The sequence below is a fragment of the Caretta caretta genome, chromosome 1 (genome assembly GCF_965140235.1).
Source record: "Caretta caretta isolate rCarCar2 chromosome 1, rCarCar1.hap1, whole genome shotgun sequence".
In the NCBI taxonomy this organism is placed as follows: Eukaryota; Metazoa; Chordata; order Testudines; family Cheloniidae; genus Caretta; species Caretta caretta.
In genome coordinates this window covers 100,451,699-100,470,388 of record NC_134206.1, presented here as the reverse complement: position 1 = coordinate 100,470,388, position 18,690 = coordinate 100,451,699, and the positions used below count along the sequence as shown (strand labels likewise).

Genomic DNA, 18,690 nt, shown 5'->3' with positions numbered 1-18,690 from the left:
CTGCTTCCTCCTCTGCACTGATGATTGGGAGCAGGCTGAGAGTCTCGTTGCAGTGTGGACCTCCTCTGCACCGGAAATGCCTGATGATGCTGAGAGTCCCAGGACGTGGAAGAAGAGTCCTTCCTCGGTGCTGGATTGGCAGAGCTGCACTGTCTGTGCATCCCTCAGAGAAACCAGAGAGCTTCTCACCAAGGTGGAGGCGCTCAGTGCTGAGTCAGCATGGCTCGGCTCTGAGGGGGGATGGAGAGCTGCCTCCGTAAGAAGGAATTTGAGTCTTTGATCCCTGTCCTTGGTATGGGGCTTGAACTCCTTACAGATCCTGCAGCATGCCGGTCAATAGGACTCAAAGGCAGCTAGAATGGGGCTCACTAATGGGCCTGGGCTTGTGGCAAGCTGCACACAGTTTAAACTCCAAGGACCAAGGCGTACCCTGATGCTGGGTAAGTGGGAACCCCAGTAAGCAGGGTTCCAATCTACTAAACAAACTAAATTCTAAATTCCAACCACTATAATTAACTATATACAGGTAGAGAAAACTAAAGTCCACTTAAAGAAATACTTGCGTGAACACAAGGACAAGCTGAAGTTCCAGCAACTATCATGGACAGTAAAAAGGAACTGAGGGGGAGGTGGGTCTGCAGGGCCCAATATACCAGTGCTATGAGGGCGCGACTTCACAGGGCACCAAAACCAACCCAACGGCTACCAATGAGGGAAAACTTTCTAACATGCGCACACTGGAATGGACATGAGCAAGCACTCAAAGAACGATGTTGACATCCTTTGGTATTTTCAAAATAAAAAATGGCTAAGATGTACAGATTTTAAAGGCCACTACAGGGCAAGCACAGTTATTTCCCAAAAAGTTATTCACGTCAAGAACGCTACACCATTTGCAGCTAAATGCCTGTCACACTGTGTAGTAAGTTAATACAGACTGCACACTTTTATTAGTACAAAGAATGGACCCTGTAGTGGTCTTGTGCTGTGAATGAATAGTCAGGAAAATTACAAACATACTTGAATCCCTTAAAAGAACCTCAAACCCAATTGCATCTGAAGGACATGCACATGTGTGTGCTTCTTCCATTTTTTCAGATTAAACCAGAGATACTGATCCCGATTCTCTCTTCACACAGGTTTTCCATTGGTGTAACACTAGAGTTTTCTACTGACTCACAGTCCTAATGGCATCTCACAGCAGTGTCAGGGGAATCAGGGAATTCTAGGGGCAATCACATTTAAGGGTGTGATTTAAGAACACAACTATCAGAAAATTCAGCATAAAGGCACAAGTTACACCTTTAATTCACTTCATTGATCTTCTAAATACAGCACGTCTCCAACCATTGTCTTACACAGCACACATGCAAGCAAAACCCAAGCAGTGTTATAGATAACATGTAGTATTTTAGTCTTTTCTCACTTTGGTGAGTTTAAAGCCTTTAACAACACTAGGGTGACCAGATGTCCCGATTTTATAGGGACAGTCCCGATCTTTGTGTCTTTTTCTTATATAGGCTCCTATTACCCCCCACCCCTTGTCCCGATTTTTCACATTTGCTGTCTGGTCACCCTAAACAATACATACTTGTGGTTTAGTGTTCTGGTATAAATCACTTCCTTAACTAGTGAGCAAGAATGAAATCTATTTCTTGTAATATATGAAAAAGGAGGTGGGAGTAGGGGGGAATGGTGAGATCTTCAAAATATTCAGCTTGGGGAATTTGCTGGGTTTTTTCATTCCTTTCTCAAATTGCAAACAAAGAACTGCATAAATGTTATTGTGCTACAAAGAGAAGCCAGATGAAAGAGCACCACCTTGCCTCGTCAGGCACAGCCCTCTGCACAGCATGAAGCGGAAGGGGAGTACACAGACGAAGCTACTTTTTGCTGGAGGAAGCAGGTATCTCACGGCTGACAAGTGATACATGGATCTCATTCAGTCACCACCCATACGATGCTGACTAGATTAGGAAAGGCAGAGCAGTCTTCGTTTTTGGTCTTCTCTCTCTGTTCCTGCTCGCTGCAAGACACAGAAGGGTTTTTACTGAAGCACTAGAAGGGGATTTTTTCAGGGACTATTAGAAGAATATTACATTTAATAAATGTTCCACTAATATAGCACAGGAGAAAGAGCTGAGACAAGAGCTTCTCAACAGCCACCACCACCTCTTGGCCACCTCCTCATCAGCCCCTGGTAAGCCAGCTCTCCTTGTCTTATTTTCTTACAGGTGTTGTGCTTTCAGAGACTGAATTTGGCAGTGCAAGGAAAAAAATGACTAAGTGGTTGTTTAAATAGGACCTTATCTGAAAAGCATCTCTAATTAACTAATTGTATTTTAGCTTTTTTGGGAACAGACAGAGATCTAGTTTTAATAAGACAGTACAGTGTCTATTTTCGGCATAATGAATGTCTTTAAACAAGTTTTCTACTAGGCTGTACTGTAACCATTGTGATTAAGAGGTAAATTTACCTACAAAATGATTTATGTAACACTGCTGGAAAGTTTAATCTGCTCCATTTGGACAGGCTAGAATACATGGGATTTTGCTAGAGCATTTCTCCCAGTTTGATCTTTGCTTGGAGGTGTGTGTGTGTGTGCACACGTGTGTGTGTGTGCATGCACGCTCTGTCTTTTCCGAGTGACTTTTTCGTCATGTGGATTGAAAGCAGTTTGAGTGCTATTCCACAATGCAAGTGAATTACTGTACAACACTGCTCCTCCCAGGTAACCAGGAAAGTGTCAGCTCTGATCTGCCGTGTTTTCAAAATGTTTCAGGGAATTTTTAGTCGGCTTTGGAGGCCTGTACGGGGCTCCAACTCAGGATGGTCTGAACATTTGTCCACACCTCACAACCATCGAGTTTGATAGCCTTCAGCACGATTCACCAGCTCTGCTCTGGAGAGGCTGTTGCTTTGGCAGAGCAGTGTGGTTAGCTTGCACCGCACCTACCTTTGCTATGCCTAGCCACTGTTACGTACACACCTACTCACTATTGATTGAATTGAGGCATCTACGTGTGGAGTCAGGCTAGGAGCAGGGGGGCAGAGGAAGGATGCACTACACCAGTGGCAGTGGCAGCAGCAGGCATCCTGGCTGCAGAGGTGCTCCCCAGCAGCCCCGTGCGGCACCATTAGCAAGTGATGAGACCAGAAAACCAAACCACAAGTGTGACATGATAAAAGGATCTAATTTAATCCCACCAAAGTCAGGAAATGGTCACATTCCGTGTATCGTCTACCACACTGAGCTCATGTTTTGCTGCACAGACCCTCTGTGACAAGACACGGTTTCTAAAGACACGTGCTATTGTAAAGCCGTTGTGCTTTGGCACAGTGAGGGAGGCGAAGGGTGGAATTCAAGTTTAAAGATGCATTTCTCTGACATAGACTTCTTGTTTGGCATTGGGCAAGTTTGTGTACCTCAGTTTCCCCATGTGGAAACTGGAAATAATACTTACCTACCTTGGACGGGTGCTATGAGCATTAATATTATGTAACATGCCAGATAAGTACTGAGGAGACAACATTTAAATATATAAAAAGGCAGGAGAGAGAGAATAAAATGAAGGGTAAATACAAACAAAATAGCGGTGCCTAAGAGTTCCCTGATGAAAAGGAGAAAGATAAGGAAACAGCGCTAAAGAGAAGGAACCAAAGAAACAACCCTTCTAGCACCCACGGAGGCACTCAGAAAGATGATTTATTTTTCGTATTTATTTGTATAGTACTTAGAGTTCCAACTGAGATCCATTGTGCTAGATATTGCACAGACATGTAGTGAGAGACAGTCTCTGGCCCAAAGACACTGTGGTCATGATAACAGATGGGCCAAACCAATGCTGGGAGGAGATACAGACGTGTAGAGTGGCGAAGTGACCCACTTCCCTAAGATCTGGGAACAGGTCAGTGGAAGAGCCAAGAAAAGAACTCAGGTAGCAAGACTCCCCATCCTGTGCCCAATACACTTGATCATGCTGCCTCCTGTTGCAGTAACAACAGTAAACAAAACAATATTAATGCCTCACATTTGCTCCCATAAAATTAGAGATGGGCGGAACTTACAAAACTGGGATATGGATTTACAACCTTCAGAGTTTGGGGTGCACAGATCTGGAGTTTTGAGCTAGCACACTACTAAGATAAAAGAGTTGTGAAAAATCTGGGTTCAGATTCTGAACACTGCTGGCCCAAAATTCAGGGGGGGGGGAGGGAGGGGTTAGCTGTAGGTTTTCAGTTCAATCCCCTCTCTGCCTACTGAGAACACAAGGCGAAAGCACATGCAATATAAGATATTTTGTTCAATGACTAGTTTGCGATGTAGATCTTTCCAGTGGGCTTGGGACCCAATCAATTGTTAAGGACCAAAAAAATACATATCCCTGCAGTATGGCAATTACAGTAATTATGTTTTAGCAGCAATACGCAAAGAATAATAGCAGTTTGGAGACATGACTTCCCATTTCAGAGACCCTCACAATAAGCAGTTAGAAGGCAACTTTCTCAGTGTGCTGGTTAAAAGGCAGGTAAGGACCCATCCTATTTCAGCCGTATCTATTGTGACAGGAAACAACAGCAAAGAAGAGGGAGTGAAAGGTTCATTTTATAATGTGTGCAAGTAAACAGCCTTACTTTTGAGTGCAAATAAAGGAGACTGGGTGTAACCAACATTTGAATTTGTCTCCTTACCTTTATGTGTTGGAAAAATGATACCAACTAGTTTTATTTGATGCCTAAAAGTATAGGTAGGAGCTACTGACTCCCAAGCCAACCTGGAGCCCTGGTGTATTAGCGCAGCAAATGGGAAATCAGGGACTTTACTAAAGACAGAACAACGTTATTGTCTTGGGGTGCTTGGGTGAGTAAGGACCACATTCAAACTGAGTGGAGAATTCAGGATTTGGCCATATACACTCACCTGAGGAAAAGTGTTGATATAATCTATAGCTATTACAGTTTGTAATTGTAAAAGGTTTTTGAACAGCCACAAATAAATACAGAGATATGGTTCTTCAAATGGATACTTTTCTCCTTGCTCCCTTTTCTGGCACAGGCTGTCAAAACAAAAGAAAGTTATATTTTATTGACCTTTCCCTTCTAAATTTCCCCTCCTCTATCATGTAATTTTCTATTTGAAATTCCACATCTCCCTCTCTATAATGATACCATGTCTCATCCACCAGACATGTTTAACAGGCAGCAACAACTTCTGACACACTGTGACACAACACCCCCTGCTATTAGTTTCCAAGCTAAAGGGTTCTGAAGAAAAAAATAAGTCACAGTCTTTGTTCAGAATGTTACACTAAGATCACTAGGAACTGAGTTTCCCAAATGACTAAACCTGCTCATCTTGGCTCAGAACATACTCAGAGTGTGGAAATTCGCTGTTCAAATGAGAACTCTCACTTCTTTTGTATGAGAGTCTACTAAAGTATGAGAGTCTACTAAAGTACAAAGCCTAAGTAGTTTTGTTATCTGTCAAAACAGATAGTGCACATTATTAGTAAGCTGCTAATGTCATGTCTTTTCTTCTGCCAAGGAGAAGTCCACAGAATGGCTACCACTGCTGCTACTGTTGCATCTCAGCTAACGGTCTTCACTTACAGCAATGAAAGCAGCTGCGACGTGTATAACCACCACTTTGCAGCGAAAGTAATTTTTTCATTCTTTTACACTGTCCTGCTGGTCTTTGGCTCTTGTGGAAACGTCCTTGCCCTTTATGTCACCTTCCACCGAGGGAAGAAAATCAACTCAACTGATCTCTACTTAATCAACCTTGCTGTGTCAGATGCCCTTTTCACACTTGCTCTGCCTGGAAGAATTGCTTATTACATCTTAGAATTCAACTGGCCTTTTGGAGACTGGTTCTGCAGGGTGACGGCATTCATCTTTTACATGAACACGTATGTGGGCATCTACTTTATGACATGTGTGAGTGTCGACCGCTACATCGCCGTGGTCCACACCCGGCGGCTTGGCAGATTTAGGAAAGTGAGCAGAGTGAAGTATATCTGCATGCTGATATGGTTCATTGTGTTCCTGCAGACAATATCATTACTCTTCAGGCCCATGACCAAGAAGATAGGAGATAAGCTGACCTGCATGGAATATTTCAACTTTGAAGAAATTCCTAAGTTGCCATTTATCCTTCTGGGGGCTTGCATGATTGGATTCTGCCTACCAGTGGGGATTATATTAGTTTGTTATGTGCAGATCAACCTAAAACTGTGCAGAGCAGCCAAAGAAAACCCCCTGACAGATAAGAATGGGCACCACAGAAAGGCTTTCACAATCATACTGGTTGTGCTCCTTGCAGTTGTGATCTGCTTTAGTCCTTACCATTTAAATATCATTCAGTTCATGATCAGAAAGATACTACACCAGCCATCTTGCTCAGCACAGAAAGCCTTCAAGATGTCTCTTCAAATCACAGTGGCTTTTATGAACATGAACTGTTGCATTGATCCAATAATTTACTTCTTTGCATTTAGAGGGTATAAGAGAAGACTCCTAAGACTATTTAGAACCAGTGGCTCCGTTCCATCCTCCTCCACTGGAAAGTCATATTCAGAAAGCAACAGCAACAGCCACAACCAAGGAGTTTGCTCATCCTCAGCTTAGCTATAACATTTTCAATTTGTCCATGTCTACTCAGAGTTCTTATCTTAAAATTACCCATTGTTGCACTGGAGAAATTCCATAGGTGGCAGCAAAGGTGGGAGCATAAGTACAGACAAGTTGCTGGTGTCTTTGCCACTGTATCATCTAACACTCGCCAGAACAAGATGGCATGGTAGTAAACCACCAGCACCTCTTCCACACTTATACTCTCACCATTCAATGGAGCTGACCCTGTGGCAGGAGAAGGGTCGAAATCTTAAGAAAAGAGTTGGGTATCGACAAGGTCTTAGACCAAGATATATATTTTTACACACAGACACACAGACACACACACACACACTATCAGAAGTCTGAGCAGTCACCATTTTATGATTTCTGAAACTTGTTATAACAGCATGGTATTAGAAATTCATTACAATTTGAACATGTATTTCTTATAGAAGTTTATGGCTTGGAATTCAGTAGGTGTACAAACTGTACAAACAAATGGACAGAGTGAGATCCTCATCTTCTCAATAGTCGTTAAAATAAACAATTAAAACATATTCATAGTCCTTTGGAAATGGCATGCACAAAACTGTGCTTTATACAGAGCACAGCTTCTTGAAAATGGTAAAAAGTCTGTATGTTTGTTAAATCTGGAATGATGCTCTGAAATAGTAAATATTCAGGTATTAATCCAGTTCAATTAAAGTGATGAAGCAGCACTATGAAACAACTAATCGCACCAGTGTTCTATAGCTATTTGACATGAAGCCAGTCTTCCATTTTCCTGTCTTGTGATTGAAATTGTACTTATTAGCATCTACTGGACTCTGGGAGATGGCTGAAATCAGTAGCAGGAATGTCCCTCTTTCAAAAGTCTGACCTCATCTGTATAATCCCAGAGTATCTACAGTATATTTTAAAACTGAAACTGACTCAAAATTTCTCAGATTATCTTGTGGCTTGATATGTCTTTACTGTGGAAAAAGACAAAACAGAACTGCAACTGGCCACAACAATTCCTGTAACAAGTGAATGTAATCTAATAATTAGCAGTGAGGAGCTGCTAAAAAAAGAAGTTTGGACATGAGGGGAGCTAAATGTTTTCATTCTACTTTCAAATTTAAGATTGTAAATTTATTTTGAATATTAGGGGCTAAGCATACATTGGATTGTCAAGTGTGGAATATTTTAACACAATTTAAAGGTTTTCAGAAAAAAACAGGTCCCTATTTCTGCCCCATTCAAAATGGTCAAAAGCAGTTTCGTTGTCTCAAGTTATTTTAGACAAACCATATGTAATAGGAGGTAACATAGTGCAATATTCTGAAGAATGTGGATTTTATAAATTATTTGGAGTCACGGATTCATCAAAGATAGGAGCTCACCTTACAGAATAACTTTCCATTTTGTTTGGTGTAAAACTGGCCAGCTAATTTTGTTGGAAGGTATTTTAAGCTATAAATGTCTTTGCAAATGAGAGTCATGACAAAGAAATAGAGACAAAGAGTTTGTGGGTTACGTATGGTTCTAGACGTATATAATCATTAACAGAAGAAGAATAAAAATGAAGGTCTGGAAGGGACTTAGTGAGGCCAGCCCACACTGAGGCAGGAATAAGTATACTAAGACCATCCCTGACGGTAGTTTGTCTAACCTGTTCTTAAAAAACTTCAATGATGGAGATTCCACAACCTCCCTAGGTAACCTATTCCAGTGCTTAACTATCCTTATAGTTGAAAGTTTTTCCTAATGTCTAACCTCAATCTCCCTCACTGCAGATTAAACAGATTACTTCTTGTCCAACCTTCAGTGAACATGGAGGATAATTGATCACTGTGCTCTTTATGACAGCCTTTTAACATATCTGAAGACTGTTATCAGGTCTCCACTCAGTCTTTTTTCCAAGTCTAAACTAATCCGGTTAAAATGCCCATTATGAGGATAAGCCCCCTAGAAAGATTTTGGCCCAATCTCAGAATCTGAACAGAGGAGGATAGATAGTAGTTTATGCTTTGCACATTGCCCATCTTTAACCTTTTTAAGGAGGAGGGTGATTGAGATCTTTGAAGTTCCTCCATAGAGTTAGTTTATGACCATTCTCCTGAGGAGGTGGAAGAGTAACATTACAATTTTTATCAAACATCAATATTTTAAAAATGTATATGTCTAGCTGCTTTTCAAGACTTTACATTAGAAATTTCAGATTCTGTATAAGATCTGGTGACTAAATTACTTTGGAAATCCATTCAAATAGTTGGGTACAACAGAGAGCACAAACCAATGCACCCATTTTCTCTCATACACACACTATAAGAAGGCTGAGGGAATAAAGAGTCTTTTAAAAATTCTTGGAAAACCTCACACACACTTTCCTTTGTCAAACAAGACTTTTGCCCCATGATTCTTTGTGATGAGTAGGATAATTTTTTTTTTCCCCAGAAGAAGCCTTGTCTTTCAGACTGGTTCTGTTCTTCATTGCATTTTCTTCTTCAAATAAAAACTTTGTCTTGTGAATTGTAAACTTTATTTTTGCATGTAATAAAGCTCTTGCACAAAAACCCTCCTTAAAATGCACTTCTTCCACCAAACCTACTAAATTTAATCCCCTTAAATTAGAAGCACTGTTACACACTTATTTTTTTTAATTGCAATCAGCACCTGAGAGGATCATGATCTAAATGACAAACCAAACCAAACCGAGGTGATGATTACCCTGTGCAAGGGGCACTCTCTATTCTCACTGAAGTCAACGGGAAGTGAAGCTAACAGCACCTTGCAAGACTGAGCCTCAGTTCATAAAATCAGTGAGGTAAGGACAGCACTTTCCTCCGTGTTTTGTACCTTGCTGATGGAGTCATTGGAGTTTTGTTACAGCTGAATGTCCTGTTTTGGAGCAAACATTTGAGATTACAACACACCTGTGACGGGTTGGATCATAGAAACCCCCTTGGGACTGCCACCTGATGTGCTGGGACTACCTTTGAGCCTGTTTTCCCTTGCAGCTTGTGACTTCAGTACCCTTGTCTTGTTGAGCCAGACACGCTAGCCTGCTGCAAACACAGACCGAGGTCTGAACTACGTCTCCCAACAAGCTGCAGGTTTAACTGAAAACAGTTTAAGAAGCGCTCCTGTCTCCAGCACCCAGATACCCAGTTCCCAATGGGGTCCAAACCCCAAATAAATCAGTGTTACTCTGTATAAAGTTCATACAGGGTAAACTCATAAATTGTTCGCCCTCTATAACACTGATAGAGAGATATGCACAGCTGTTTGCTCCCCCAGGTATTAATACTTGCTCTGGGTTAATTAATAAGCAAAATTTCTCAGATTACCTAGTGGCTTGATATGTCTGTACTGTGGAAAAAGACAAATCAGAACTGCAACTGGCCACAACAATTCCTGTAACAAGTGAATGTAATCTAATAATTAGCAGTGGTGAGCTGCTAAAAAAAGAAATTTGGACATGAGGGGAGCTAAATGTTTTCATTCTACTTTCAAGTTTAAGATTGTAAATTTATTTTGAATATTAGGGGCTAAGCATATGTTGGATTGTCAAGTGTGGAATATTTTAACACAATTTAAAGGTTTTCAGAAAAAAAACAGGTCCCTATTTCTGTCCCATTCAAAATGGTCAAAAGCAGTTTCATTGTCTCAAGTTATTCTTGAGACATACACCAAAGAGCATGCAGCACAACCTTAACCCAGGTCTTCAATTCTGCATGCCTCCTGCACACTTCCATTTACCAAACTACACCCTTCCAGCACTAATAGTTGTAGATCTTTTGTATCTTGGAATAGGGTAGTTTGGTAGAAGACATGATGAAAAGCTGTCATCACTAGAGGTGTGTATTAATTTCCTGTGGTGTCTACAAATGCCTTGCGGGGGACTCGACAAAAAAAAAGATTTTATTAAATATAAAAAAGTAGGATTTAAGTGGTTCCTAGTAATAACAGACAGAACAAAGTAAATTACCAAGCAAAATAAAACAAAAACACGCAAGTCTAAGCCTAATATAGTTGGAAACTAAATGCAGGTAAATCTCACCCTCAGAGATGGTCCAATAAGCTTCTCACACAGACTAGACTCTTTCCTAGTCTGGGTCCAGCAATCACTCACACCCCTGTAGTTACTGTCCTTTGTTCCAGTTTCTTTCAGGCATCTCTTTGGGGTGGAGAAGCTATCTTTTGAGCCAGGTGGAGACAAAATTGAGGGGTTTCCCTGGCCTTTTATATTCTCTCTCTTGTGGGCAGAAACTCCTTTTTTTCCTCTGCAGAATCACAGCTACAAGACGGAGTTTTGAGTCACATGGGCAAGTCACATGTCCATGCATGACTCAGTTCTTTACACGCCGACGCCATTGTTTACATGTTAGTTTGAACATTCCCAGGAAAGCTCAGATGTGGATTAGTATCTCTCAAAGTTCACTGTCAGTTAAGCATTTCTTGACTGGGCACTTACTGAGAATATTCCTTTCTGAAGAAGCTGACCAAATGCTTCACCGAGGCTACTTAAAACACAAAACACATTGAGATACAAGTACATAGCCAATATTAATAACTTCAACTACAAAAATGATACACACATACAGATAGCATAATCATAACCAGCAAATCATAACCTTTCCATAGACACCTCACATGACAACCTTTGTACAATATTTGCTGCAAATAAATAACAGTGGTTGCAACAATGATCTATACAGTCACAGTTTATGTCAATAACATCAGAATACCAATTTATTATTTATTTCTGCCCCAAAGAGCTCAGATTCAAACAGACAAAAGGAAAGGGATAGGAATACTACATATACTACATGTCAAGTGTTCAAGGTATTACATTGGCCACAATAAGTAACATAATGGTGTGATAACACAATGAATTGTCCTGTCATATTGTAAATATAAAGATTATCCCATAGTAATCACAATTTAATCCTAGGGCTTGATTCAAAGCTCACTGAAATCTATGGAAAGATTGGCTTTGGATCAGTTCCATAAATCATTCCATTCAAGAGCCAGCTCTGTTTAGATGGTACGAGCTTTGGGATTCATGCTGTGTCTTCCTTTTTCATTTGTAAAAATGTAACACAGCACTGCCATCCTGGTCTGCTCTCAACAAATAACTAATAAATAACTAAAGTATAAAAACACTTTGCTGAGAAGCAGTCAAGGTGGCTACATGCATAACATACCTGGCACAAACCCACAAACCCAAGAAATGTTACGCCATTCAACTGTACATATCCTCTACTCCACCCACAGACACACAATACTTCTTACCATTACCGCAACGACCATACACCAAAAAGCATGCAGCACAACCTTAACCCAGGTCTCTCAATTCTGCATGCCTCCTGCACACTTCCGTTTACCAAACTACGCCCTTCCAGCACTAATAGTTGTAGATCTTTTGTATCTTGGAATAGGGTAGTTTGGTAGAGGACATGATGAAAAGCTGTTATCACTTGAGGTATTAACTTCCTATGGTGTCTACAAATGCCTTGTGAGGGACTCGACAAAGGACCCTGGTGCCCTGGAGGTTGGTTCTGAAGCTGTGCCACAGAAGTATAGCATCATAGAAACGTAGGGCTGGAAAGGACCTTGAGAAGCCATCAAGTCCAGCCTCCTGGGCTGAGGCAGGACCAAGTAAATCTAGAACACCCCTGGCAGGTGTTTATCCAGCCTATTCTTAAAAACCTCCCTTGGAAGCCTATTTCAGAGCTTAACTACCCTTATACTTAGACAGTGTTCCTAAACCTAAATCTCTCTTGCTGCCAATCAAGACCATTACTTCTTATCCTACCCTCAGAAGACATGGACAACAATCGTTAACTGTTCTCTTTATAAGAGCATTTACATATTTGAAGACTATTACTGGGTTCCCACTCAGTCTTCTTTTCTCAAGACTAAACAAAACCAGGTTTTTTTAACCTTTCCTCGTAGGCCAGGTTTTTTAAACCTTTGATCATTTTTGTTGCTCTTCTCTATTCTATTTTATCTGACTCAAGTTCTTTTATTGCTCTCATCATTGTGGTATCTGAACACCTTCAGAAATGACATAATCAATGTAGCTAACATCTGTGACTTGTGGTTTGTCCTTTCTCTCATCCCCTGCCTAGGAGGAAAAATGTGTGAGCTGATGGAAAAAAAGACATTATCCATCAGCAGCTGCACTTCTTTAACAACTAAAATCTCCTTTGTCAGAAGCTGAACATAAAACTTCTTGTTGTAGAATAAAATTCGACAGAATCATAGAATCATAGAATATCAGGGTTGGAAGGGACCCCAGAAGGTCATCTAGTCCAACCCCCTGCTCAAAGCAGGACCAATTCCCAGTTAAATCATCCCAGCCAGGGCTTTGTCAAGCCTGACCTTAAAAACCTCTAAGGAAGGAGATTCTACCACCTCCCTAGGTAACGCATTCCAGTGTTTCACCACCCTCTTAGTGAAAAAGTTTTTCCTAATATCCAATCTAAACCTCCCCCACTGCAACTTGAGACCATTACTCCTCGTTCTGTCATCTGCTACCATTGAGAACAGTCTAGAGCCATCCTCTTTGGAACCCCCTTTCAGGTAGTTGAAAGCAGCTATCAAATCCCCCCTCATTCTTCTCTTCTGCAGGCTAAACAATCCCAGCTCCCTCAGCCTCTCCTCATAACTCATGTGTTCCAGTCCCCTAATCATTTTTGTTGCCCTTCGCTGGACTCTCTCCAATTTATCCACATCCTTCTTGAAGTGTGGGGCCCAAAACTGGACACAGTACTCCAGATGAGGCCTCACCAATGTCGAATAGAGGGGAACGATCACGTCCCTCGATCTGCTCGCTATGCCCCTACTTATACATCCCAAAATGCCATTGGCCTTCTTGGCAACAAGGGCACACTGCTGACTCATATCCAGCTTCTCGTCCACTGTCACCCCTAGGTCCTTTTCCGCAGAACTGCTGCCTAGCCATTCGGTCCCTAGTCTGTAGCTGTGCATTGGGTTCTTCCGTCCTAAGTGCAGGACCCTGCACTTATCCTTATTGAACCTCATCAGATTTCTTTTGGCCCAATCCTCCAATTTGTCTAGGTCTTTCTGTATCCTATCCCTCCCCTCCAGCTTATCTACCACTCCTCCCAGTTTAGTATCATCCGCAAATTTGCTGAGAGTGCAATCCACACCATCCTCCAGATCATTTATGAAGATATTGAACAAAACCGGCCCCAGGACCGACCCTTGGGGTACTCCACTTGATACCGGCTGCCAACTAGATATGGAGCCATTGATCACTACCCGTTGAGCCCGACAATCTAGCCAGCTTTCTACCCACCTTGTAGTGCATTCATCCAGCCCATACTTCCTTAACTTGCTGACAAGAATACTGTGGGAGACCGTGTCAAAAGCTTTGCTAAAGTCAAGAAACAATACATCCACTGCTTTCCCTTCATCCACAGAACCAGTAATCTCATCATAAAAGGCGATTAGATTAGTCAGGCATGACCTTCCCTTGGTGAATCCATGCTGGCTGTTCCTGATCACTTTCCTCTCATGCAAGTGCTTCAGGATTGATTCTTTGAGGACCTGCTCCATGATTTTTCCAGGGACTGAAGTGAGGCTGACTGGCCTGTAGTTCCCAGGATCGTCCTTCTTCCCTTTTTTAAAGATTGGCACTACATTAGCCTTTTTCCAGTCATCCGGGACTTCTCCGGTTCGCCACGAGTTTTCAAAGATAATGCAGATAAAGAAGAATGCAGCTTTTATGATGTTATGCACTAGGTATTCATGGTGCATAAGTTTTCAGTGGTTGAATAACAGCAAAAAAAGGCATTTAATTTCTAATAATTTCTACCCAAAGACTATTAAGTGTACCAGATCTACTCAAGGTTCTTTTGTATGTCCATTTGTGTTCAGAGAGGCAAAGTTTTTTAGAATATATCAGTGGATAAAAAAGTGGGGGGAAAGGATCAACCTGACATGGACAAATTTCAACAGCAGACCAAATTCAAACAGATCTTATTAAAAGTTTATGAAAAGAAATCAGAAAAACAATACTTGCAAAATCAAAAGGGCATAAACGCTAACACTAGGTGAAATTTCACACTGAAGGGCTACCTCCATGTAAAGAAAAACAGGCATTTAAAATTATGACCCATATTAAGCCCATCTCAGGACACAACCCTAACTAAGGAGCCACACAGTAAATGCCTCTATAATAATGAACTAATAAATATGTTAAATGCCTCCCTGAGTGAGGAGGGATCAATTTCTTATATCACACAATAGTTATTAATGTGAACAGAGCAGTTCAGCGTCAGTTAAGTAAAAGACTGGGAGGTTTACATTTTGACACTTATATAGTAAACTTTTTGCATTCTAGTCATGTCCAGAAATTATAGTTTTCACCCAGGAAAGCAGAAAATATCTAATGAGGTACTTATCCGGTCTCCAGCTGCATGGCAACTAAGCTCCTCCCAGCTACTGAAATGCATAAATGAGAAATCACCATCTCTCTCTCTCTTTCCCTTCCACTTCTTAGAAGAGAGATATTGATTAGTGTATGGATTTTGTGAACGAATTGGTATGTTGTGTGCCTGTGTGTGTGTGTCCACATAAATTGCTCCTCCATATATCTTGTAGGAATGAGTCCCATGGCCCTTGCTGTGAAAGTTGTGTGTTTTGCTCCCTTGCAGCTGATCTTTATGGAGAAAGAGAACAAAAACTCCATGTAGTGCATGGTGCTAGATCCTACTGTGGACTTCAGGTAGTCCAGGAAGAGATTCAGCCACCCCAAATGGCTGTTTGGAACATGTTTTGGTGGGTAAGAGGGATCTCTTGTCTATAATAGAGCCTCAACATAAACCTGTACAAAACCTTTGCATTTCAATTGGTCTGCTTCAGCCCACGTGTTTTTGGGTTTTTTTTAAATTAAAAATGATCCTGTTGCAAATTAATTTAAAACAACATAGTAAAGAGGATACAAAATTTTAGGCACAATAAACTTTTTCTGTATTTCATTCATCTGCCTCATATGTCATAATTCACTCATAAAATGTGTGATCAGTTAACACATTAGCACAACAGTTATTCTGTGGAAATCTATTTCCTGCTATTCAGTTTGTAGGGTAAGTATATTTACTAAGAATTGATTTAATCCTTATTCTTATCAGCCACTATATGTAACTGAATCTCTTCTGCTTTTGCTCTGAGCCTGACATTTTTCAGTGCAAACATACCTTAAATTACCATCGAGATTCTGAGATTAGATACAGGATACCTGCACAGGGACGCATACAAAAGCACTCATACTAAAGCAGCACAGAGATAACATCTGAAGAACAATGTTCGGAATTTGTAAACCACAGGGTTATATGTATAGCATACATATATAAAAACCCCACACTTGCAGGGAAAAAAATTGAGCTGTTTTAAAACAAGATACATACCATACTTATAAAGTCTAAATACCTGTGCCCAGCCACCTTACTCACTATGTGACTTTATAAGCTGCCAGTCTAACCCTCCACCAATCATTTTTTACATTCCTATGCTGTGGTTTGATGGAGCTAGAGAGAAATTTCTTCTCTGTAAGCATCCTTTTGCAAAATCAGTATGAATGGAGCATTTTATTATCTTATTTCATAGAATCATAGAATTATAGAATATCAGGGTTGGAAGGGACCTCAGGAGGTCATCTAGTCCAACCCCCTGCTCAAAGCAGGACCAATCCCCAACTAAATCATCCCAGACAGGGCTTTGTCAAGCCTGACCTTAAAAACTTCTAAGGAAGGAGATTCCACCACCTCCCTAGGTAACGCATTCCAGTGTTTCACCACCCTCCTAGTGAAAAAGTTTTTCCTAATATCCAACCTAAACCTCCCCCACTGCAACTTGAGACCATTACTCCTCATTCTGTTATCTGGTACAACTGAGAACAGTCTAGATCCATCCTCTTCGGAACCCCCTTTCAGGTAGTTGAAAGCAGCTATCAAATCCCCCCTCATTCTTCTCTTCCGCAGACTAAACAATCCCAGTTCCCTCAGCCTCTCCCAATAAGTCATGTGTTCCAGTCCCCTAATCATTTTTGTTGCCCTCCGCTGGATGTTTTCCAATTTTTCCACATCCTTCTTGTAGTGTGGGGCCCAAAACTGGATGCAGTACTCCAGATGAGGCCTCACCAATGTTGAATAGAGGGGAATGATCACGTCCCTCGATCTGCTGGCAATGCCCCTACTTATACAGCCCAAAATGCCATTGGCCTTCTTGGCAACAAGGGCACACTGTTGACTCATAACCAGCTTCTCATCCACTGTAACCCCTAGGTCCTTTTCTGCAGAACTGCTGCCGAGCCATTCGATCCCTAGTCTGTAGCGGTGCATGGGAGTCTTCTGTCCTAAGTGCAGGACTCTGCACTTGTCCTTGTTGAACCTCATCAGATTTCTTTTGGCCCAATCCTCCAATTTGTCTAGGGCCCTCTGTATCCTATCCCTACCCTCCAGCATAATTGCCTCTCCCCCCAGTTTAGTGTCATCTGCAAACTTGCTGAGGGTGCAATCCACACCATCCTCCAGATCATTTATGAAGATATTGAACAAAACTGGCCCCAGGACTGACCCTTGGGGCACTCCACTTGATACCAGCTGCCAACTAGACATGGAGACACTGATCACTACCCGTTGAGCCCGACAATCTAGCCAGCTTTCTATCCACTTTATCGTCCATTCATCCAGCCCATACTTCTTTAACTTACTGGCAAGAATACTGTGGGAGACCGTGTCAAAAGCTTTGCTAAAGTCAAGGAACAACACGTCCACTGCTTTCCCCTCATCCACAGAGCCAGGTATCTCGTCATAGAAGGCAATTAGATTAGTCAGGCATGACTTGCCCTTGGTGAATCCATACTGACTGTTCCTGATCACTTTCCTCTCCTTTAAGTGCTTCAGAATTGATTCCTTGAGGACCTACTCCATGATTTTTCCAGGGACTGAGGTGAGGCTGACTGGCCTGTAGTTGCCAGGATCCTCCTTCTTTCCTTTTTTAAAGATGGGCACTACATTAGCCTTTTTCCAGTCGTCCGGGACCTCCCCTGATTGCCATGAGTTTTCAAAGATAATTGCCAATGGCTCTGCAATCACATCCGCCAACTCCTTTAGCACTCTCGGATGCAGCGGATCCGGCCCCATGGACTTGTGCACATCCAGCTTTTCTACATAGTCCCGAACCACTTCTTTCTCCACTGAGGGCTAGTCACCTCCTCCCCATGCTGTGCTGCCCAGTGCAGCAGTCTGGGAGCTGACCTTGTTCGTGAAGACAGAGGCAAAAAAAGCATTGAGTACATTAGCTTTTTACACATCCTCTGTCACTAGGTTGCCTCCCTCATTCAGTAAGGGGCCCACACTTTCCTTGACTTTCTTCTTGTTGCTAACATACTTGAAGAAACCCTTCTTGTTACTCTTGACATCTCTTGCTAGCTGCAACTCCAGGTGTGATTTGGCCTTCCTGATTTCACTCCTGCATGCCCAAGCAATATTTTTATACTCTTCCCTGGTCATTTGTCCAATCTTCCATTTCTTGTAAGCTTGTGTGCTTTGCAAAGGTCTGAAGCAATGTGTAAAGGCGAATGGGGAATGGAATGCTGAAAGAGCTAATTAAAACCTAATATAGATATCAGTTTACCTTTAAAACCTTTGTTTCTTCTAGGTAGTGAACCTGAAATAGAAGTACAACTATTATTTGTATGTTTCAATGCCTCCAGAACTAAGCCCTAAAACAGTATTGCCACCTAGTGGTCATGCGTGAATCTTTTAAGTCACAGCACAGTACAGTAGAATTCTTTAACTGGAGAATGCAGAGTACATTTTCTTTTAACATTTTTAAAATTGCTAATTTACAGTTAATCATAGCAATCTGACAGAAAAATAGGTTCTTACCAAAACCATGATTGCTACTCAGTATGAATTCAAAATATCTTAAACATGATTTTCATGGAGCAGACTGCAAAATTTACTTGTAAAGAACCCAGGTCTCACATCCAGAAAATATCCCAATTATATCAACTTTAATTCTTATCCAGACAAGAATATGACCAAAAAAAG

General features: G+C 41.4%; 1 protein-coding gene across 2 annotated transcripts; it reads left to right on the top strand.

Annotated features, from left to right (window-relative positions):
* The first annotated feature begins 1,821 nt into the window (after window positions 1-1,821).
* LOC125628493 (G-protein coupled receptor 183) lies at window positions 1,822-9,130 on the top strand. Of its 2 annotated transcripts, none has more exons than XM_048833567.2 (2): window positions 1,822-2,200; window positions 5,550-9,130. In XM_048833567.2, exon 2 carries the CDS (start codon window positions 5,561-5,563, stop codon window positions 6,626-6,628), a length of 1,068 nt encoding a protein of 355 aa, XP_048689524.1. In that variant the 5' UTR covers window positions 1,822-2,200; window positions 5,550-5,560; the 3' UTR covers window positions 6,629-9,130. The 2 variants fall into 2 exon arrangements, with proteins under 2 accessions (XP_048689524.1, XP_048689609.1); XM_048833652.2 differs by having other exon boundaries at window positions 5,547-9,130.
* Window positions 9,131-18,690: the final 9,560 nt, after the last annotated feature.

Bases quoted from the DNA above. Each gene is read 5' to 3' on its own strand.
- LOC125628493 (XM_048833567.2), top strand. From the start codon at position 5,561: ATGGCTACCACTGCTGCTACTGTTGCATCTCAGCTAACGGTCTTCACT.